The sequence below is a fragment of the Octodon degus genome, unplaced genomic scaffold, assembly GCF_000260255.1.
Source record: "Octodon degus isolate 3935 unplaced genomic scaffold, OctDeg1.0 scaffold00003, whole genome shotgun sequence".
Taxonomy (NCBI): Eukaryota; Metazoa; Chordata; class Mammalia; order Rodentia; family Octodontidae; genus Octodon; species Octodon degus.
Genome location: NW_004524579.1, coordinates 13,299,438 through 13,322,596, shown reverse-complemented (window position 1 = coordinate 13,322,596; position 23,159 = coordinate 13,299,438). Strand labels below are relative to the sequence as shown.

Sequence of the window (23,159 nt, the reverse complement as noted above, 5' to 3'; positions counted from 1 at the left end):
GTCAGGCACATTCACCCTGTGAGAGACCAGGCTGTAGCACTGTGGCACTGCTGGCCGGCCAATAGAGGCTCAGTGTCAGCAGGCCATGCTTCTTCCTAGATGCACATCCCTGGCACAGTTCACAATACCCTGAAGAGCCACCTGTCCACCTTGGGTCAGGGGAAGGCTCACTGGAAGAACTGAGGATTGGTTCAGCTTCCCAGCACCAACCTTCACTGGGGCAAGACACGTATTTCCAGCTGTCTTCTTCCCACTGGTACCAGGTTGCAGGTGAGATTCTGGAAGCTTGCACGGGTGTCTTAGACAAAGGAGTGTCTTAGACACACAGGGGTGTCTAAGGAGTAATCCATTGGGACCTTTCTCTACCTGGCCAGGCAATTCGCTCTTCCAGCTTTTATGAATCTGGCTTGCATTCATCCCTTTGGATGTCTTCAAAGCACCCACCAGACTCAAGGCACATAATATATTGTGTCCTTTTTGGTGATTCTGCATAGGAGGCAAATGCTTTGATATTTGCATGTAAAACTGGCACTGCATAAAATAAAGATGAATGGCAAAATTCATCGCAATGATTTACAATTTATATTTTTCTTTACTTCAAACAACATCAAATGGCAAATAAAAAACATAAGGAGAAAAAACCAGAAGGAGAGAGGGTTGGGGGGAGAGAGAGAGGCAGAGAGAGAGAGAGAGAGAGAGAGAGAGAGAGAGAGAGAGAGAGAGAGAGAGAGAGAGAGAGAGAATGGAAGAAAGGGGAAGCTTGCTATTTTAGCACTTTAATGACACTTTTTTCTTGCTCTTGGAATAAGGAGCCCTGCAAATTCTGTCTCGCCAAGCCTTGATGCCCCTGTGGGTCCCGCGTGCCTTTTCACCATTGCTGGATGCATATGCTAGGCAAGGGAGAATAAAGACCATAAAGCCTGAGTTTTCTACAAATACAAAAAATGGCACTGCACAAAAGCAATAGTGGTGATGAAAAATGGGAACCAGATTCATGGAAGTGCACCTATGGGTGAGAGCACAGGACCACCATCCTGCCAGACTGCCCAGGAGCAGTTGTGGACAGGGAGACTCCTGGGAAAGGCTGGGGGCTTGGACAGGCTAAGATCCTGGGTTCTCCGCAGTGTTTCAGGGAGTAGGGCAAGCTGAGCCCTTCCAGTGGGGAGGAGCTAAACACGGCCCTGTGTTCACACATCTCAGAAGGGGCAGGAAGGACCCCTGCTGTGAAGGGGCTGTATCTGTGTGCCGCCAGGCAGCCCTCTGGAGAGCACACTGACCAACCCCTGGGCCACTACAATACCCTCGCTGCCATTTGGTCTATGCCCCCTCCCTAGCACCATTAGTCCATGTGGAATTTCTGGTTATAGAGTGGGAAACCAGAGGAGCTGAGCTTTGTTGAGATCCCTTTATTTCTGCCACTATGGTCTCTCGCCCTAACCCCCTGGACTGGAGTGAGTTGTTTAAACATGGCTGTGGTGGCACACAGGGCAATCAAGCATGCATGCGCACTTGTGAGTGCTTGCACACGCACATGCGTGTTAGGTGATCAGGGAAGCTCCGTCCTGAGTTTGAATTTGGAGGGAACGCTCCAAAGAAGGCCCTTGTGGTTCTGTGGGCAGTGAAGGCTGTCCAGAAGGAGAGGGAAGTGGGGTGAGCTTATGAATGGACACCCCAGACCTCTTTCCAACACTGGCATTAGGGAAGTATCAGACAGTTAAGGATAAAGGAAGACTTGGACCCTCCCCAAATCTCCATGCCAGGCCTTAGGAAGTTCCAGAAAGGTGACAGACCCTCCCTTCTGTGGCAGAACATAGTGAGATGCTTCAGGAGGGACACTGGAGTACCCCTCCCAGGCTGGCTCTGCTTTGGTGGGGTGCTCATTCCAGCTCCTGGAGCCCCTCATAAGGCAGGGGAGAGAGAGCACACACACATACAGGCAGGAAAATGACTCTTGCACAAGCCCAGTGAGCACAGCCCTGGATGTTCCAGGAGGACCAGGAAATGAATAACTGGGACTGCAGGGGTTAATCAGAGCCTCGTTGCTAAAGGGGATGGCACTCTATGCCCCAGCTCTGAGGGCCAGGAGGCAGACACCTGCAGAGACTCTGGGAGCAGACAGGAAGCGTGGAAGGGGGAGCGCACACAAGAGAGAAGGGGGCCACATGTCTGGCCTGTAGGTCTGTCTGCCCACAGCCACAGGCTTCTCCTTTCACAGGGAGCCACGCTGGACAGGTGAAGTCTTTCGACTGGCTCAATCATCGTATTTATTCTAATTGTATCGTAATCGTCCCCAAGGAGGCTGGTTCAAATGAGCTTGACATTATTAAAATTTTAATGCCCAGTTTTCATAGCTGAATGAATATTTAAAGGGTATGTCCCAGCTTAAGTTATGATGATGAAGAAATTAATGGAATGTCTTGTTTAATGCATGGATATGTGTTGATGCAAAAAATGGCAGAGGGTTAGGGAGGGGGAAGGGCAGCAGAGCCAGAGTGGAAGGGGCCAGAGAACAGAGAAAGGGCTCTGGGGGGGCAAAGATGTCCCCGGGTCCAGGGCAGGGTCACTTGCTTCCCTTGAGAGAGGCCCTGGCTGGACGGAGAACACAATTCACAAGTGGTGTCCCCAGATGACTGGTACTAGCAGCCTCTAGAGACCTTAGGGAGCTTTCTTGACCCGCTGAAGGCAGCCTGGCCTGGGCACAGCCCCCATGGGCCCCTGGAGGCAGGACCCAGACTGAAGGCCACAGGGCTTCCATAGGGACACTGATGAAATGCAATGTGGAGAGTCAGCAACAAAGCTGTCACCCCACCAGGCTCCTGCCAGCACAGTCCAGGGCCACATAGAGGGACACCACACAGCTGGAAAGAACAACTGTGCCTTGAGGAGATAAGGCCGTGCAGAGGCCGGGGGGGGGGGGGGGCGGCAGGACCTGAGGGGCACAGATATAAGACGGGCAGAGAGGCAGCAGTCACCCCTTTGGGGCTTTCACTTTTCTTCCCAGCTCTTCTCTGCCTCCTCCCTCCTCCCCTGTCTCTCCTTCAAGCCAGGCATTCTCCTCTCTTGTCCTCTCTCTGCATCTCTGCAGCCCTGCCTACCCTCCTCTGCCCAGGCCAGCTTGTTCTGTTCTACCTCCCTCTTCAAGGCAGAGCCAAGGCTTGGACCAGGACAGGGCTGGAGACAGGAGCAGGAGGCCCCCCACCAGGGCCCAGCCCACTGTACAGTCAGCTCCAGCTGAGAAACTTTCCCACCAGAGCCCTACAATCCATATCTGCTGAGAATTAAGAAATCACAAGCTACGTTTATCTCATCATTTAGCTTGGCACCTGTCTGACAAGCTCTACAAAGCCCTGGACACCGCCTACCCTCATATCATACTGGGGCACAAAAAATTGCCCCAGGAGTCATGCTCCAGTTGGAGTAATCAGTTCTACACCACTAGTCTGTTTAAAGCACCTATAGGTGTCCAGTCCATGGCTGAGGGTAGGTGGGAAACTGGCTGAGACCCTAGGCCCCTATCAGGAGCCACAGTGGAGCTGGAGAGAAGTTAAGGGGTCCGTGGAGGGATTTACGGGTGAGTGAACTAGCCCAGCTCCAAGCCATAAACGGTGTCTGGGAACACTGTCCAGAGCCGATATAAGCAGGGAAGGTGCCCAGAGAGGATCACGCCAGGCTTAAGTTGGGAATGTGGGGCCAAATGTCACACACACCCAAGTACCAAGGACAGGGGCCGTGGAATGGCTACTGAGGGTGAGCTGCCCACTGGAAGAGAAGGGCACAGAGAGATTTCGCTGCCTTGCTTGATTTAACATCAAAATGGGGCTCATCATACCAGAAACAGCTCTACCCAGTCCCTGAATCTGTAACACTTACCCCAGCTGCTCTCTGTCCCATGCAGAAAACACTGGTATGGAACTCAGAAAAGGGTCTCTCCTCCCGGTGGCCTGTGCTTCCTCCCTACAGTGGCCCTAAGGCTGAAAGCTCTGCTCCTCGTGTTCTTGCCTGCAGTGGGCCCTCCACACAGCGTTGCTCCCTGCCTTCCTATCACACATGCTGGCCCTGGTGGGCAGCCCCGCCCTTCTCCCCATCCTTGTTGGCATATCCACCATTAGATACCCCTTTAGCCTCTGCTGTAAACTTTCCCAGACCATCACAAAGCACTGCCTTGCCAGCCTTCAGCATCACTGGAACACATAGGCAAGGGGCAAGAGTCCTGACTTCATCCTGATATCACCTTTACCACCTGTGTGACTTCAGGTGGGTTTCTTAGCCTCTCCCAAGCTCCATTTCATTGACTGAAGTTAAGGAGAACTTATTCACTTCCATGCCAGGAGGAGTTATAATCTAGCCATATAATGTGTATAGCGGTTGTTCACGTTCTCAAAAGCACTGGAGACCCTTTGGGGGAAGCTTGACAGCTTGTGTCCCCCACCTTGGGAAGTCAATCCTTGAGTATGCCTTTTGCATGGAAAATCAGGAACACTGTGATATATCCCTCACCCTTGGGAGTGGGCCAGACTTCGTGGACTAAGGGGTTCATTTTATCTGCTGGGGCTATTACAGTGAGAAGACTGATGGCTTAAACCACCTCAAAACTGGAGGCAGGAAGTCCAACATGCAGGTGTGGGCAGGGCCAGTGGCTAGGTGGACTTTCTTTCTGGGTTGAAGAAGGCCACCTTCTTGTGTCCTCACATGGCCTTTTCTCTGTGAGTTTATGCTCCAGGTGCCTTTTTTTTCTTACAAAGACAGAAGCCTGTGGAATTAGGCCCTGCACTTCATTGAACCTTAGGTACATCCTCAAAGTTCCTGTTTCCAAATATAGTCACAATGGGAATCACAGCTTTGTCATATGAGTCCGGGGGGGACACAAGTCAGTCTACAAAAGGGATCCTGTGACTAGCCCCAAAGAATGAGTAGTATATTCAGAAGAGAAAGCTGAGGTAGGGGTGAGCCTGCAAGCTCAGGGCATGGACCTGTGTTGGAGAGGAAGATGTGGAGACTGGGGTGGCCCTGCAATAGGAGTGGGCCAGACTCAAGGCTAAAAGCTTGTGTCAGTTAGATGGCTCAAGGAACCTGACCCCAAACCTTCATTTCCATGTGGATATTTCTCCACTCTCCTGCTCCTGGGTCTCCTCCTCCCAGAGAGGCTGGGGTCACTGATAGGACATACAGAAAGGCCAACGACTGTGCCATTGTCAGGGCTGCACCAGCCTCTCCTGGCCGAATCCTGGTCAGCAACACAGAGATAACAATCCCTACCACTGACAACTGAGAACTTACATAATCTCTAAGACTGTTGGAACTATGTGCAAGAGGGCACTCTGGCCAGAGCTGGGTCCAGGCCAGAAGCTTGCTGGAGTAGAAGAACACTGCAGGTCTGAGGGAAGGTGAGAAAGGAAGGCTTTGGGCAGCCTGGGAGAAGGCCAGACGTTGAATTCTAAAAAGCAAATCAGGAATGGCCTGGAGCCCTTTCCCACATCCAGGTGCTTAGCTGGCCTTGTGAGCCCTCCCCTCCAGCCCTGGAAAGGTGGTGTTTGTGAGGAACCCAGAAATATCATTACGTCCCTTCCTCCTCTTATGGTCAAGTATGCTGAGATGATTTCTCCTGCTGTCAGAACTCTTGTGCAAAGCACCTTTTGTTGTTCTTAATTCCATCAGGGGTATCAGGTGAGGACCTGGAGTGACACCCTGACCCCTCTCAGTGGACTGGCACTGGCGGCCGGCCCCCAGCCCTGGTGCCCTCTGCCTCCTTCCCCGTCTGCTCTGTGTCCTGCCTCCTGCCTCTGTCCTTCCTCCTGAGCCTCTGTCCTTCTTCTGGCCTCAGCTTCACCTTGCTGAGTCACGGGCATCCTTACTTCCCCCCTAGTCGTCTGGATCCAGCCAAAACTCATTCCCAATCCTAGACTGGAAGGCAGGAGGCTTGTGACTGGCTGGCCCAGCCCCTAAACAGGACAAAATTGGCAACAAAATCTCAAAGCACCCGACTGCGGCTTCTGGCCTCGTCCTAACACAGGGTGGGCCAGGAGGGGAGAGCTCACGACCTCTATGCCTTGACTTCACCGTCTGTAAAGTAGGAGTACATGTGTCACCATGCCTGCTTCTCAGGGACCTGTTTATGAGACAAATGCAAATATAATAAGACATCCTGGAGGGAAATGGCAGCCGGTACCGGCAAAGACATAAGGCAGGATGCAACATCGTTATTTCTATCATTTTTATTGTCTGAAATACGGTGGGAACTCAAAGCTGGAAAGTCCACCCTGGTGCCTGCATGCACGAGTTGAAAACGGGTGCGGAGCCGGGATGCCTGGAGTTCAGAGACCCCTAGTGGCTGGAACGGCGCATTGACATGGATCCCGAGAGAGGCTGGGGCCCACAAGCTTAGGGGCTTGTTGGTCCGGCAGTGCCTTGGGGACTCGTGACACACGGACACCACGGAAGACAGTGACCAGGCCCAGTCCACCCAAACTCTGAAGGGACAGTGCTGGCTGCTACAGGGAACCCAGCCCTGACTTATGCTCCAGCGGAGGAGCTGGAAGCTGCGCAAATTTAGCTACTGCCATCCGGCATGCTTGGGGGGTGGGGCGGGGGGGGGAGCTCAAAGCCCGGGCGGGGCAGGGCGGGGTCTCTCTGTACGCAGACTGGCTTGTTGTGGCAACACCGACTGTCTTGAGGCACCCAGGGCTGGGCCACAGCTGAGCCCTGGATAGATACAGGAGCCCCTAGTGGACTCAGGGCAGGAGAGGAAGGAACATTCTGTCAACCTTGCTAGCTCTGCCCTGACAGGCTAGCAAGAGCTGCTCTGAGTGTAAGGGGGAGCCCCACGGTGTCTCCAATCCTGAGCAACCCTTCGAAATAAGGGCACCGCAAGGGCTTGAGGGAGTGCCTTGCAATGGCAAGGTGGGAGGGTGCTGGGTGCGGTCTGTAGGCAGAAATGGGCATCCGTGAGCACAGGTGTCTGCCCGTGTCTCCCGGCCTCCCGTAACACCGTCCCCTGTGCTTTGTTACAGATGAACCGGCCAATCCAGGTGAAGCCCGCGGACAGCGAGAGCCGAGGAGGTAGTAGCTGCCTGCGCCAGCCCCCTTCACGTGAGGGCCCACTCGTCTCTGCCCCCCTCCTCTCTTCCCTGCCCACCTGGTCCCCGCAGCGACTCCCTGGCTCCTCCTCCTGGGGGGAGACCTCGGGCTGGAGGTTAGTGTCAGGGCTTTGCAGCTCCAGGTGACTGGTGTGAAAGACAGTGAGGAACTGGGAGAGCCCGGCCTTCTGGCAGCAGAGTCCTGCCACTGCTCGAGGGAAAGTTATAGTCCTGGGGTTTCTCCTCGGAGACACCCAAAAAGGTGTGCCTGCCCTGGTCTCAAAGAGGAAGACCCCTTTGTGATGGGGTCTGAAGGAAGGTGGGCCTGGCCGTGAGGTTGGCAATGGCCGCAGCTCTGCCCTAAGAGGGTTCAGACTGGAGGGAGCATTTGTGAGGGGCTGTGTTGAGGTGTGGGACATGCAGGCTGCTGAGGAGGTAAGGATGGAGCATGAAGACACCGGTACAGGCGGGGGCCAGATATTGTGAAGGGGGCAGAGGAAGAGGACATGGCCTCACCCACTACTGCTTGCCCTAGAATGTGGACTGGCCCTGCCCAGCCTCAGAGTCTGCGTGAGGCGGCTGTGCCCCTGCGTGGAGAGCAGGTTAAGGAACTGCTTCACACTGAAGCCCAGCCTGGAAAGGCGGGGCAAGCGACAGCTCCAGACAGCTCTGTACCCAGCAACAGCCTCTCAGGAGCTGCACCTCAGCTCCAGAGGTAACCCGGCCCCATTCCAGACACAGCCCTGCCCACAGGATCCCCTAGGCAGGATCTGAACATGCTGCAACTTTAAATGAAAAGGAAGGGAGTGGAGAAAGCACAGGAAGACCTTGGTTCACCAACACTTCTGTTTGCAAATAATTCAGTTCACAAGTGAAAGAATTGGGCAAAATTGTGGTTCTGTTCACAAACTCAGCATCAGGCAACAAATACAGCCATGGCTGTCTTCCCCACACAAACACAAATGCAGCCATCTTCCCCCAAATTGTAAAACAGATTAAGTTTGTGAACTGATGGGTCGCTACCTTCAGCACCATGGTCAGGCTTCTGCCCCCCCCCCCCCAGCACTGGTTCCTCCCACAAGAAACTGTCCCCCTGACCCTGAGCCCATCCTGACTGGTCTGAGGGACAGAAAGAGACACCTCAGCCCCAAAGGGAGCCACACTTTTCAGGCCCCTGTGAGGTTTCCCTTCCTGGCCCACTTCCTTGGGATGAAGGATATCTTCCTGCTACCCACCTCCTGACCACCACCCCCTCTCCATCTCTCAGTGAGCTTTACACTACTGGCCCTGCCCAGCTTCAGGCCTGATTTTTGAATTCAGAGACTTCTCTAGGCAAGTGGCCAAACAGTCTCAGCCAGCCCAGAGACTTCCATGGGAATGCTGTGCCCTGCCCACCTCGGAGGACCCCTAACCTAAGGACACGCAGAGGTTTAACCACTTGGGGAGCTGAGCAGTGGTTATATCAGTAGGACACCCCAGGAGGGATGGGGAGAGGACCTACTGCCTCCAGTCTCCTACCGGAAAGGGCCTTCTCCAGAATAGGGACCACCTAGGAAGGGCTAGAACAATCCAGAACATTCCATCAGAGAACTGAAAAAAGTGCATGAAATTGAGGCCTTTCCTATACTGAGAAGGTGACTTCAGGTATAGCCATCAAGATGTTTCCCAGGAGCTTCTGGTGTTTTCTACCAAGCCCTCCCTCCAGCTTGGCTCTGACCAAGTGACGATGTCTACTACCCTCCCCATGCCCAGGGTCCTCCACAACTCGGCTCTACCTGTCCAGTGGTTTAGCCAATCACTAAGGAATTTCTCTTTTTTAACTCTGCACCCCCCCCCACTGAAGTTACCAGAAAATTAAGGGAAAAAAGGTGAAACTGACTAAAGCTATTTACAAATTTGGAGAGCCAGTTATCCTGGGAGATCATGTGACAAGAGGTGGGCTGCTCGTGCCTGGTACCTATCATCTGTCCCAGAGCACTCCCTCACCCCTCCAGCTCAGACCACCATGCTTGGGGCTCCCAGTAGTATCTGGTTTGGCACAAAGCCTCTATGATCCACCCCTTCCGAGCCTGAGCTTCTCAGCACATGCTCCAGCCTTGGGCTGCAATCTTGGTGCTGCCTGCAGGAGCAGGCAGCCCCATGCCGAGGAGCACATCTAGCCCTGAGGGCCCTGGCAGTCAAGGTCTGGTTAGGTGAGGGGTGAAGATGGCTCCATTGTGAGGTAACTGAGTGAACATACCCCACTGGGCCTAAGCCACCTGTTCCTGCCCTTTTCTCAGCAGAGTCCTTGCCTAGCCTCATCCAGAGGGCTCCAGAGACCCAGGGGTCTTTCCTGGAGACCATCTCCAGAAAGCAGGCCCAGCTGGTCCACGGTCACCCAGGCCTGCAGTGACTCACCTGCGGCAGCACTCCATTAGGTAGCACAGCTAGGAGGCCAGAAGGCAGCCACCAAGGGAAAAAGCCCCAGTGGAGGCAGGAGTGTTGGACAGCAGATGCCACCAGAAGTCCCAGAATGAAGTCATAGAGGGCGGGGCAGCCAGGAGCCTCAGAGAAGGCGATGCTTGAGGAGAAGGCACCTCTGGTCTTGAGGGAGGGTGGGGGGGTGTCACACGTGGAGAAGAAGCGATGGTGCCATGAAGCAGGCCCACAGTTCTGGAGGACGGAGGGAGAGACACTTGGGGAGGGGGCAGGCAGGTCCCAGGCCAAGGTCTCAGAACCTGTGGCAGTGCAGGAGTCCCCGAGGCTCGCAGAGCTCTGCCTCTGTCCCTCTCCCCCTCACTTGCCTGGGAGGCAATCGCTCTCTGACTCCAAGTTGCTAACCTCATCTCCTTTCTCTCATATATCTCCTGCCACTGACACTTGCCCCAAGCCAGATTAATCAGCTCTTTTATTCTTCCTGTGGTAGAAAAGGGGGAAAGAGAGCCAAACCTAAACATCTATCTATTAATTGCATATTCAATATTAAACAGTGAGATGGGCCTGAGTCAGCACTATCACCAAGCTTTTTTTTTTTTTTTAAGAAAGTTGGTTTAAAATAATTTAATATCTATTAAATCTTCTGGGGGAAGGGGGGAAAAAGAGAGGAATGAGGAACAAGAGGAGGGTGTGGACAGGAGAGATGGAATGAGAAGGAATATGAGAGGGCTGGAGAGGAAGAGAAGAAAGAAGGGAGAGGAACAGAGAGGCAAGGAAAGGAACCAGCAGAGGGGAAGAGAGGCTTTGCAGACAGCAGGCAAGAGGAGTCTGGAGGGCTGGAAATTAAAAAGCCAGAGGGAGCGTGGAGGGTCCCAGGCCTCGTGCAGCAGTCTGTTCTGTCCTTACATGAGCTCCTAGAACTTTATTCTCCGGCTCTCCATTTCTCAGGACAGGTGCCCCTAGAACTGTGGTGGTGAACTTTCAGCACTTGTGCACAGCAGGCTATTTGTCACCTTTGCAAGCCCTGAATAGTCGCCATCACTGCCCTAGAACCTCCACCCACTACCTGCCTCTGCTTGGGAAACCTGGAGGGACTGTGGGCCCTGGTCAGCAGAAGGGCACTGCCCTGCGGTCTCACAGAGGAGGCCGCTGCACGGCGCGTCCTAGGCTCAGCCTTCCATTCTACTTCTGGTGCTTCCAGGGGAATCCTCTGGTCTCATCAGCCCACACACATGAAGAGGGAGCGTCGTGGGCATGGGTGTGGACAGAACGTCTGCCAGAGACCTGCGGGTACCAGGACAGCTTGAGTTCCCAGGCCTCGGATCTCTGATGCAGGTGGATTACGAGCTGAGGTTGACAGGCCGCTGTCTTGCAGGGATGATCAGAGGCTTAATTCTTCTTTCTCCGGGGTAAGAAGCAACATGAGAGGATAAGTCCAGCTGAGGCTCAGGGAAGGAGGCTCAATGCTTGGGCAGCTCAAGGTCCCCCCGCTGAGCTGGACAAAGGCAGGACTGGCATCAGGGAGCGCCTCCTGAGGGAACCCAGGGGAGACAGAAGGCCATCTGCCAAGGTGTGCCACCACACTGCCCCCTCCTGCAGGCATGGGATGGAAACCTCACATGCACATAGGCATACTCTGGGGTCTCCACTATGGCAGAATCAGTCCTGCTTTCTTTTTCTTTCTTTCTTTTTTTTTTTTTTTTATTTATTTGGTACAGGGTCTCACTACGCAGCTCAGATTCAGAGTGATTCTCCTGTTTTCAGCCTTCCCAGTGCTGGGATGACAGGCATGAGCCACTACACCCGGTCTCAGGCCTACTTTTCTAGGGACACTTGCCAAATGAAGTCAGTGTCCAACATAAGCCTTTAACTGAGACAGGGGAGACCCATGCTGGAAGAATAGACCACTGAGTTTTCCTGATGAGGCCTCAGGACCAGGGAAAGGAGGGAGAGACCTGAACCTAAAGGAACCTAGAAAGAGGCTTGATAAGTCCATGGCAAGAGGAAAGGGGACAGAAGGCAGGACACTGATCTCGCCACAATGTGAAGGGTTCAGACAGGGCAGCTCTGAGCTCCAGCTATGAAGGAAGCCCTGGAGAAGTGGTCTTAGTAAGCTACAACTGGCAGACCCTGAAGCTTCTAGAAGACAAAGAAGCTGCTTTTATGCTCAGCTACCCTGCCCCAGTCCTGGAGGATTCCCTGGGCCTGAACAACACTGCAGGTTCCATTTGTGCCCAGGACTTACGCTCTCCTCTCTGCCTGTGCCTTTCTCTCTCCCTCCTATCACCATGTCCCTGTCTCTCCCTTTTTCTGATGGGATTTGAGGAAGAAGTGGAGGTTGGGGCAGGTGCGACAGCCTGTGAGTTATTGTGTTTCCACTTGGACCCTCCAGGCAGGTGCTGGCCAGGCCATTTAGCTGAGTTCTTGCAGCCTTTTGCTGCCCCTCATACATTTAACAGCATCTTCAGGGCGTCCTTCCCTTCACCAAGGCGGCACTGGTGTGGCAACGGAGTCCCGCTGGGCCGGCTAATGAGGTTGGACACAATGCATGTGATGCTACTCCCAGGTCCTCCCTGAGGCCACATTCCCCTCCATAAACCTAGCCCCAGTTCCCTCCTCCCAGGCCCTCCACCATCTGTAGCCCCATCGGGTCCTGTGGCTTTTTAAATCCTATTAAGTTCTTCGTTTTTCCTCTGAGCATCATTTTATTTCTAAACAGACAGACCACGTGCTGTCCGTGAGGGCTTGGAGGGGCTATTGGAGACCAGCTGCGTGGTGTGGGCCCAGGTGGGGCAGCTGCACGCTCCCGTGGTGGTCCTGGCCTGCAGGCTTGGCTGGGGCAGACCAGCGGCTACAATGCTCACCTCCCAGTGCTGGGTTTCTCATTTCCAGCCTCATCTAACAATTCAGTCCCGAGCACCAGGAAGGCAGATTTAGTGTTTGGATGAAATAGATGCACAGACTGGTCCCACTTTATAAAAACACAGGATACAAAAGTGTGTTTTCCAGTCCTCAGAGGCAGCAAGTGACTCACTGGACAGAAGCTTCTGGTAGAACAGAAACCCCACAGGGTTCTACCAAGGAAGCCCTCAGGCCAGGCAGGATACAGAGAAATAAATCTGCAAGTACACAGTGTCAGGAAGAAAGAGTCCAGTCCTGGCCCAGCGCATCACAACCTCTCACTTGGTTGTCCACAAGACCCCATGAGTGGAGCCTGTGCCAGTCCTGCCCAGAGGGTGCAGTCTCAGTGAGACAGAATCTGGTGATTAAGACTTCCAAGAAGCCAGCTAACCAAGAAGGAACCTGCACCTTAGAGGAGAGAGCACCCCACCCTCTGCTGCCTCAGTGCCTTCTGAGTGCCCATCAGAGGTCCTAGCGGCTGGACCATGAGTGTCTTCCATGTGTGGGTGCCCCACTCACTGTGTACACACACGTGTGAATATGTGTGTTGGGGCAAGCATTTCTCTTCCCTCCGACAGGCCCTCTTCCAGTCCCAGGCCTCTGCAGTTCATGAGGACCAGGACAGCACCAGCCTTCCTTTCCAGAGCCGGGGCTCCGGAGGAGGCATCCGGGCAAACCAGGGCCCCTTGGGTGGGGAAAGCTGACTGTCTTACTGGCCCAGAGAGGTCCTGGGTGCCAGCTTACCCACGCCCACAAGTCTACGTCTCATCTAGCCTCTCTCTCTTTTTAGCAAGAAGCAAAACAACTCACAGTGCCTCACCATCTCCTTTTCCATGGTATGGACCCCCCTTTTGTCCTCCTGTCTTATCACATCTCTGCTGTAATTTCTCAGGTGGCACCATAGATTCTCATGTCCTAAGCCTCTATCCCATTTGATCATCTATTTATTTGAACCCCAGCTTTATTTTTGGGCTGATTTAAGAAAATCATTCCTAAATCAAAAAATCATTCTGAGGCAAGAAGATCACAAGTTCAAAACCAACCCAGGCAGCTTACCTAATGAGATCTTGCCTCAAAATTATTTTTTGAAATGTTTTTAAGTCTTTAAGTAGCTTTAAGAAAGTTTTTAAGTAGCTCAGTGAGAAGTCCTTGGGTTCAAATCTCAGTGTCCACAGCCACATAGACATTACAGTGTTCAGTTTGAGAAGTTCATATTAGAGAACACAGCCCAGGCCAGATATCCAGGCTGGTCAGGGAGTGGGAAGAGTAGACACCGCCGAGTCAGGCCAGGCCACAGCTCTCGGCCTGGCTTTCTTTATGGTCAGAAAGTTTGATCACAACCTTCCCCATGTCCTATGTAAGTATTGATGGCTATTGGTTGTTCTAGAGCAAGAGGCAGAATTCACCTCCCTGTGGTTCGTCCTCAATTATCCATGTTCCTTGTAACTTAAAGGAACCTTGGTTTCCTTTCTTTCTCAAGTCCTCCCCCACTTTAAAAGAAAGCTACCTCCAGTTTCCAGAACTAGACCCGAAGAGCAGCTTCTTCGTGAAAAGAGGTTTTTGTGGCTGGGAAGGAGTGGCTGGTGGGGAACCATCCCAAGGGAGGGCTTGAGGAGGCTGCAGCGGGGCAGACACACATTATAAATACATCTGTAACTCTTGCCATAGGTGTGAAAATATAATTAACTGCAAACCTGCTGAATTTAAATGGACTTTAGGTTTTCAGCTGGAGGAGGGGGTGTTGATTGATCTGCATTTTGTTTTTGAAGTTTTTTTTTAATGCATTGGGAAAGTTAAGTTGAGACTCGCAGCAACTCGACAAATTCCCTCTGGCCCCGGCTAATTTAGCAGAGGATTGTTTCAGGGGAAATGGGATATTAATCATAGTAAATGGCCTTCTGGATGATATTTAAAAGCTGCCTCCTGCCTGTGTGCCCAGGAATAGGAATGACAGCAAAAGAGTTCAGCCCCCGCCCCCCTTCGGTGTCCCACCCCATCGCCACTTCCATGGCCTCCCACCCTTAGTAATGTGATTTGGTGTAAGGCGATACCACATCCTTGGGAGATGGGTGAGATGAGAGAGGAAGCCCTCAGTCAGCCTTCTTGCGCGGGACAGTCCTCTGCACCGAAGGAGCCCTGGCTCCTGCCACGCTCCCTGAGAGCAACATGGGCGTCGGGAATGGGTCCTGGTCTGGGAATTAGGAAGAGGGAAGAGACAGCAGGGACTAGAGCTGAGAGCAGGTCCCACCTGCTGGACCACAGAGGGGGGGAACACGCAAAGAGCAGAGCTTCCCAAAGTGGGAAATGACCTGGACCAAAGCGGCTATGGGACACCCCCTAGAGGCAAAATGGAGGAACTGCTTCAGCAAAAGGACAAGATGTGGGAACCCAGATTCCCCAAAGCTGCTTTGAATTCAACTATTTAGGGGAAGGGAAGACATCTCAAGCTTTTTAAGCAGGGGGTGACCTGACAGAAGTGCTGTTTTGGAGATGGAAGTCTGGGGACGCTCAGCCACATGGAGGGAGGAGCCAGAGCGGGGAGTGGGCAGGACCAGGGCTGGCCTTCGCAGCCCGGGCCCCTGATCCCAAAGTCCCTGCGCCGCCCTCCTTAGAATCTGTGCCCTCCTATTGCACCGCCCTGAGCTGCTGTAGATGGCACACAGCTGGTGAACTGTGGAAGCCCCCGATGGCCTCGGTTAGAGGTGTCATTTTATTTTTAGAGTTCACTCCGCAAGCGGGGGAGGAGGTGACACAGTGAGGACCTCTGACAACGGTTGATGGACCAAGTGCAAATAAAAAGCATACTGCCCAAGGCCAGAGCTATACTGAGCATGTGAACTAGAAAAAGGAGAAGAGAGAAGGGAGACTTCCTAGAGGTGGTGGTCATAGGGATGACAGACTGCGTCTGGGCCAAATGTCACAGGCAAAGCTATGAGAACAGGCAACAAAGCAGACATGGGGCATCCTCCACACTTTTAAACTGCACAGGAGGATTGGTCTGGCTGAAGAAGACGGTCCCCTTTCTGGAGTAGGAAGCCGTGCATTTAGCGCATTACAGTCTCATTGCTCTTGCGTTGTGGGGTTTTGCATTTCTAGGCTTTTACCCAGGCAGAGTCTAAATGGCGGGGAGGGGGTCCTGCCACTCCCTGTGCTTTGGGCCAGGTGTAGACACATCCGGGAGCCTGTTTCTCCACTTCATGCTTCTGCCCAGTTCTCCAGATCAGACAAGCCTGGCTGCTATGGTGGGGGCTGCTTTTACCCGTCTCAGCGCAGAGAGCACACGAGCACCCAGACCATGTCTGCAGCAGCTGCTGGGCTCAGGGAAGAGACAATGCTAGGCTCAGCAAGGTCCCAGTCCCACCACCAAGTCACCGAAGGCTCCAGTAAGAATGCCTTGAGACCCTTAGCAGCCAGGAATGCTGGCTGAGCAGCACCCTCATTTGTGGATGGGGAAATAAGGACTAGGAGAGGTGAGGTGACTGCCCCAGAACCTTGCAGTGAATAGTCAGCCTCCGTACTTGAGCCTTCACGCAGCTTCTCACAGAGCTGAGCTGGAGCGCTCACCCCTATCGAGAGTTCACCCCGCACACATGCTGACCACCGCCTTTGGGATGGGCTCCCTAGCACCTCACAGTCCTCGCCTGTGGCCTTTGGGAATAGGAATAGGGGACCTCAGAGAGGCCTGACACTGGACCTGCACAGGTATGGGCCTAGCCAGCAGCAGGAGGAAGCAGTCTGTGGCCATCAAAGTGTGAGGAGCTCCACAGCTAGGAGGAGCAGGTCAAGCAAGACTTGCTATTCATGAGCTGAGGAGAATCGACCTGAACAGTTAGAGCCTTGTCTGTCTGGGGCTCACCAATGAGAAAGGCTTTATAGAGGCCTTTCTAGGGATGAAGAATGACCTTGATATCCTGGACACCACACGGCGATGCTGTGGAGCTGCCCCAGGACCTCAGAAGCCTGAGCCCTGCACATAAATGTCCAATTAAAAGTGAGTTTGGACTTTGTCGAGCTAGCCCCTACTCCTGGAGAGCTAGGGCCACAAAAGCCAGCTGCAAAAAAAGGGCTGGGAAGACATCTCTGATCCCCTGCCAAGCGCCAGAGCGGTTCACAGTCCAGGGCGGAGGATCTACTGACAGCATCAGGAACACATGCCACTGACAGCAAGGGGGAGCACAGGCAAGCTGGGCAGTCAGGGGATCTCTGTGGGAGGCTCCCTGTTGGAAGGGATTGCAGGCTGAGAAGCCTCCGAGACAGCAAACACAGGCCCCGTGGCCTAGTGCCTATTCAGGGAAACTTGAGGAAGCCCAAGGAGAAGGCTCTAAGGAATGGAAGCCGAAGAGTCGGGATCTCCTGGGGATAATGAGGAACCCTGGTGGCTGTAGAAGAGGTTGGCCTTGATAAAAGCTGGACGCAGAAAGATAACTACCTCTAGGAGGGTTGCACAGAGAATCAGAATACCACAAGAGACTCCTGCAGCCTCTGGCTGGGAGGGGCGGGGAGGGGACAGAGGAGTCAAGCTGTGAGTCCAAGAGCCCTTGGTCACTATGAAGCGGAAACCCAGAAGTCATGCCTATCCTGCACAGCACCTACCACCTCTGGAGCACCAGGCACACACCCACCTGTGAAGGTGCCCCTGACCCTCACCACCTGCCCAGCTTCCCTCCATCAATGTCAGCCCTTGTCGGCCCACTCTACTCTCTTCAGCTGTCCCCCACTGGCAGCCCCAGCTGGGACCCCCTTTCCTGTCCTCTGTGCCTGCTGTAAAGTCAGGCATGGGTGTTAGTTTCTCATCTTTCTGTGGAGACTTTGTCCTCCTTGAGGGTAGGCACATGTCTGTCCCTAGCTGGGTAGCCCTGGCTGGGTACCAGGCCCCACAGACCTTGTTCTGTACTTGGCCCATGGTGCCAGCCTCCTGCCCATGTGGAGCAAGAACCTGCTCCACCCCAGGCTCTCTGCCTGGCCTAGAGGCAAGGGCGGGGCGGCAGGGCTGGTGCCGCTGACATTGGCATTCTCCTTGCAGCACATCTTAATAATTTAATGGCTATTAGCAGGGCCGCCGTGGTGCTGGGGGAGGGGAGCACGGGGAAGATCTATAGAGAGAATTCACTCCAGGTTGGGCTTTTGTCTTCCTCTGTTTTCCTGGCATTTATCATGCATGTTTTAATTTGGATCGGAGAGTTGCTACCATCTGGCCATTATCGCAAAGAAATATTCATTTTCACTGAGTGACACAGGCTCCATTCATCACAGAGTGTGCTGATTACCCTGCGAGTGTGGAGCCGCACTTTCTCCTTCATTGGCAATGAACCTTGAGCTGCGAGCAGATCTAGTTTACCCTGAGAAGAGGCACAGGGCAGGTGGCCCACGCTGATCTTCCCAGCTAGGTGGACAGGGAGCACCTTGGAGGACAGACATCACACCCTGAAGTCTCCTTCACTCCTCCTGGGGCAGCTCTCGGTGGCCCTGCAGTCTCAGGTCCTGCTAACCAGTCCCCCTGTGGCCCTCACGTCCAGGGTGCCCTGAGGCCTGAGATGACTCCCCCCCTGGGCCCCCAGCTTCTCACAAATAGACTAATGCCATCCCATAAAGTGTAGAAGTTGCATTATACAATCCTTCCCTCAGAGAATACCATGCCAGTGGTGTCATTTCAGGTCAGGGCCATGTGGGGGACAGCAGTCTGCTTTCATTGCGTCATGATGGTGCCATCAAGCCTAGACCTGTGGGAAGAGACGTGTCTGCCTGCAGCTAGGACGTTTCCTTTTATCCACCTGCCTCTAGCCATGGCATGCCAGCAGGGTTCACTGATGTCCTCTTTTCAGCCATGGACACAGGACCCAAGCATAAGACTGGGATCCCCAAGGGGGCAGCACAGACCAGCACCTGACTGGGCTAAGCCCAACTTCAAGCCCACACTGGAGGAAGTCACTGAGCTCTGCAAAGCAGAGACAGGAGGAAAGCAACCTCTCAGTGCGGCATGCCTGCATGTGAGGCAGCATACTGAAAACTGGTTGGGTCCCCTCAGGGCTCCCTGCCTCAGTCTGGGGGAAGGAATAAGAAGTAAAAATTGACTTTAAGTCACTCCTAAAGCCCCACACAGATTGAGACTCACGATATAAAGACAGAAGTGTTGTCTCCACCCCCACCCCAACCCAACCCACTCCCACCCGGACAGTGTTAGACACTCTGAGAAGGGAAGTAAATTGGGGACAGAAACAATGCCATGAAATTTGTTTTGCCTGCAAGGCAGAATTAGGCAGAATAGCTTTCTTCTATAAAAGTTCCACTCCCCTAGGTCCTAGGAAGTGCCCAGGAGCTGAGAGACTTTCCTTGTTCCTGTCCTGGAATCTGTGGCCAGACCCCAAAGCCAAGGTCCCAACCCCTCAACAGGACCCAGGTTGAACCAAGACCCAAGGAGCCAACTTGAACCCATGGGCAGGTCCGTTTAAATGAAATTTGGCTGGGCTGAGAGATAGCTCAGTGGCATAAGTGCCTGCCTGGCAAGTGCAAGGTCGTCTGTTCAATCCCCAGGACCAAAAAAAAAAGTGACTAAATGAAATTTGGTGCCTCTTTCCCAGCAGGCAAGAAAGCCACAGGTCACCTGCCCATCCACTCCCAACACAACTTCTCTGTTCTATAAGCAGCAATACTTGCTGCAAAAGTCCACTTAAGGGGTTCTAGTACCAACAGAGGCAAATGCCAGTAAAGTTATATTTTTTCTTCCAGTCCTGGGGCTCAAACCAAGGTCCTCATGCATTCTAAGCAAGTATTCTACCACTGGCCACATCCTCAGCCAACAGTGAAATTCTTGGCCATGTTTCATTTGTAGTAAAACCAAAGAAACACGTAGCAGACAGAAAATGATTTAGAAGCACTGAATGAGCCATAGGAGAACTGTAAGGGGCTGGTGGAAACCAGGCACCCTCCACAGGCCCCTGCCAAGGACCAGGGCCTTCCCCTGAGCCACCGCAGTTCTTCTCTCCCCCACTCCATGACTTAGGTATTAATTAGGTGAGGCACACAGGCTGGGGTGGAGATCACTTGCTGGGTCACCTGCTAGCAGGTGAGCACACAAGGAGGAATGCACAACCTCAGACTCCCAGGCTGTCTAGCTCCCAGCACCACCTGCTGGAGGTCTGGAATAACCAGGGACAATTGTGTGCAGGTGCTGGTGCTCCTATTTCAAATGGCTAGAATAGCAGTGACCGTGCACTAGGATGGGAGCAACAGCACTCCTCTCAGGGAACCTTTGTGCCATTTCCCCTTCCTACTCTGGCACTTCTTGAGCTAACTTATCTGGTCCCTGCTGGATCCTCCTCCTCTCTTCCTGCAGCCTGGGTGAGATCTGCATGTGGTGGAATTTGGGGCCATTCCTAAGAGGACAAGGGGGCAGGCTTGAGCCTCCAGCACTGGGACATGGCACTGTCCCCTCCTCCTCTGGAACTCATTCAGTGACACCAGCAGCTCTGAAACATCTGCTCCTCCACCCGGGACCCACAATTTGAATAAATTACCCCAATGTGGCAGCAGCCTGTTATTAATGGCTCGAGTTTTATAAGATGCTGTAGTTTAATAACACAATAGCCCAGCAATGCACCTCTCCCCAGATATTTTTATATTCACCCCTTCCCCTACTGTTGCCCTCCTGCCTGCAGCCTGTGGCCACCTCCTGGGCTCCAGCTCAGTCGCGCTCCCTGCAGCCCCATCATTCTAACCTCAGCACTGTGATATGACTCCTACAGGCAATAGGCCCCCGTCTGCACTCAAGGCCTCGGTTGGTGGTGATGCGCAAGTTCATCTCCCACTACCCAAGTCTGTCACAGTGGTCTGCTCTCTGCAATGCCACATTGGTGCCCTCTGTGTCACTGTCCCCAAGGGAAGCCCACAGCAAGATGGAGGGAGGAGAGGGGCAACACACAGAGAACACTGTCCCTACACCCCTTCTGCGCTCCTCACCCGCCACAGGCAGTGCCAACTGCTCCTTCCCAGATGACCTGGCAGGGCCCAGCTTAAGAGCCCAGGGCCACTGGCTACTGTGCTTACTTGCTGCTTTGGGTTCTTCCCTCTTTTGTTTGTCTTTGTACTCGGTCCCCTGATGCCTCCTGCAGGAAGCCCTTCCAGATTATCAGACTTCATGCCTGTGGAGGACCCCTAGGAGTGCTTCATACAGTCCCAGCTCTATGGCTTCTGCACCGCCCTCTGCAGTCTCTTCTCCACAGCCACAGACAGCGGCCTGTGCCATCATGGGACCCCTGGGGACTGGCCAACCCCAACCCTTGTAGAATCCCCAAGTCTAAGCCAGAGTAGCTGATCCCCTGTGTGCTTTCAGGGTGAGTCTCCCACAAAGTGAACGTTAGGGTCTGTGTTGGCAAGGCCTCCTGCCAAGAGCGCAGTACTCACCTAGGGAGAGAAAAATGGGTCAAAAGCTGGAGGGTTGTTACGTGCAGATACAGCATAAGAAACATTGAGGTTTAACATATTCACATGCTCAACCTACGTGCACTTGCCAAAGAAATAAAAATGTACAGCACAATCACCAACCAAAAAGCACAGAGAGACCTGGGGGCCTGGAAGCCTGGGCTTAACTCAGGGGACTGTGGGCAGAAGCCAGGAATGTGATGAGCACCATCCAGAGAGTTGGCCCCAGCAGGGCTGGAGGATGCTGGTCTGTCCCACACGGCTGGAGCCCAGAGCCCTATAAGCCCCTGCCAGGTCCAGCATGGCAGCCCCAGGAAGGGCATAGAGGATCCCTTTGTGCCAGGCCAAGTGTGTAGTGCCCTGTTCCTCAGGTCCCAGGGCTGAACCTGATGCTTGGGTCTGAAAGGGAAGATGTATTGTTCCCCTCTGTCTCTCCCCATACCCCCCTACCTTCACCCAACCATTCTGAGGCTACATGAGATCCAAGACCCCGGCTCTTGCTGCTTCCCATTTTGTCTAGTGTTACTATGGGACTCTGCCTTTTGCTAAGAGCCCCGCCATTATAACATAATTACTGCTGAAAATGACCTTTAAAATATATTTTAAATTCAAAATGTCTTTAAACCCTTCACTGAGCACCATTTTTCAATTTCAATGACTGTTTTCCTTTTTGGGGGGAAGTGAGAGGTGGGGCATGGAGGAAGGAGCCCACAGCATGGATTTCAAATGTTAATCTCTCCCCATGGCAGAGGCAGCCTTGCAGGGGGCCCAGGGGAGTAGGAGGAGCAGGTGGCTAAACCAGAGCAGCACTGCCCTAGCTCATGGGCTGTCAGTGTTGGGCCTGGGCCTCCTGGCAGTAAGCTGTTCCCACCCCTCCACCCACATATGCCTCTGTCCTCAGCCCTCAGAGGTCCTAAGAGCATTGGGAGCCTTAAAGCAGTTCCTTCTGCTTCTCCTCCAGTTTTGTTCTGTTTTCCTTTTTCCTCCATGCAGCGTTCAATTTCCTGCCTGCTCAGCACCCTGAAGTGCCCCCAGCTCCTTCAGGGGGCATCCCCTTGCCTCCTGCCTCAGTCTCACCTCCATTTCTTCTCTGGCCTGGCTGGGGTACCTTGTTTCTCAGGCAGCTCCTTACTGCCTCATATGGCTCTAGAGGACACTGGGTCAGGAGATGGAGCTGTTCGAGGAGGCAGTTGCACGAGCCAGTTTCCCTACCCTGCTCTGCCAGAGGATCTGAGAGGGGTCTCATTTGCCAGGCATAGCACTCACCACCCGCAACACAGCACTCATCACCTGTACTATACCATATGCTACCCATAATGCACCACTCATCAGCCGTAGCACAGCACTCATCACCTCTATTATACCACATGCCACCCATAATGCACCACTCATCAGCCATAGCACAGCACTCATCACCTCTACTATGCCACATGCTACCCATAATGCATCACTCATCACCAGTAACACACTATACACCACCAGTAATGCTTCAGGCCCACATTCTCCATGTTTTTTCAGCTCCACAGTTCCCGAGAAACTGCAGTGCCTCCCTCCTAGATGTCTCTCCCAAGCTTTCTTAATCTGTGTCTCTCCCCCACCTCCACACCAATATAGTACCTTCAAATGATAGAGGGGAAATATTGCAAGACCTGCTAGATGTCAGGTACCCTGAGTTTGTGTTCCCCAAAGTCAAAGAATGAATTATAAGGAACAATGGAGGCTAGGAGTAGGAAATATTTATTGAGAGAGATAGCTCCTGAGAGGCAGGAGGGGACCCAAGAGTGAGATGGCATAGTCTCCACTTTCCAGAAGAAGTTTTATAGAACAAAATTACAAGGTGGGCACAACGTGGGGCAAAACTGTGATCAACCAATAAGATTACAAGTGTAGTGGCTTAGATAATGTTGATCCAATGGAGAAGTAAGTCATATAGCAAGTGTACATGGAAAGAACAAGGATGTTTGTTGGAAGAGATGAGTCAGGAGAAAGGGCCACCTGCCTGGGTGACTGATGTCTATCTAGACTTTATTGGACCAGATGATACCAGTTATAGCTTATTGTTGGGAAGGCATGTAGCCTGGTTATTCCACCTTTATCTTGAGACCCTGCCCTCAACAGATGCACCTCCAAGCACAGCTGTACTGTGCTCATCTCCACTTAATCCCCCGAGGACTTATCCTGTCTAGTTGCCTATAAGATTTCTTGTTAAATTTATTTTTTATTTTTATGTATTTAGTACAGGGTCTCACTACACAGATCAGACTCATAGTGATTCTCCTGTCTTCAGCCTCCCTGGCACTGGGATTACAGGCATGTGCCACCACGCTGGGTCTCACTGGCCAGTTCAGCATG

General features: G+C 53.1%; 1 protein-coding gene across 50 annotated transcripts in view; it reads left to right on the top strand.

Annotated features, from left to right (window-relative positions):
- Positions 1-23,159, top strand: part of Celf4 (CUGBP Elav-like family member 4) — a 287,692-nt gene that overhangs the window by 211,898 nt on the left and 52,635 nt on the right. For 29 of the 50 annotated variants that reach the window (XM_004623611.1, XM_023715440.1, XM_023715415.1 and 26 more), the window contains exon 3: positions 7,008-7,056. In XM_004623611.1, the coding sequence (XP_004623668.1) occupies positions 7,008-7,056 (49 nt within the window). Of the gene's footprint in view, positions 1-7,007; positions 7,087-23,159 lie in introns of all 50 variants that reach the window. The other 21 variants (XM_004623603.1, XM_023715412.1, XM_023715410.1 and 18 more) reach the window with 2 other exon arrangements.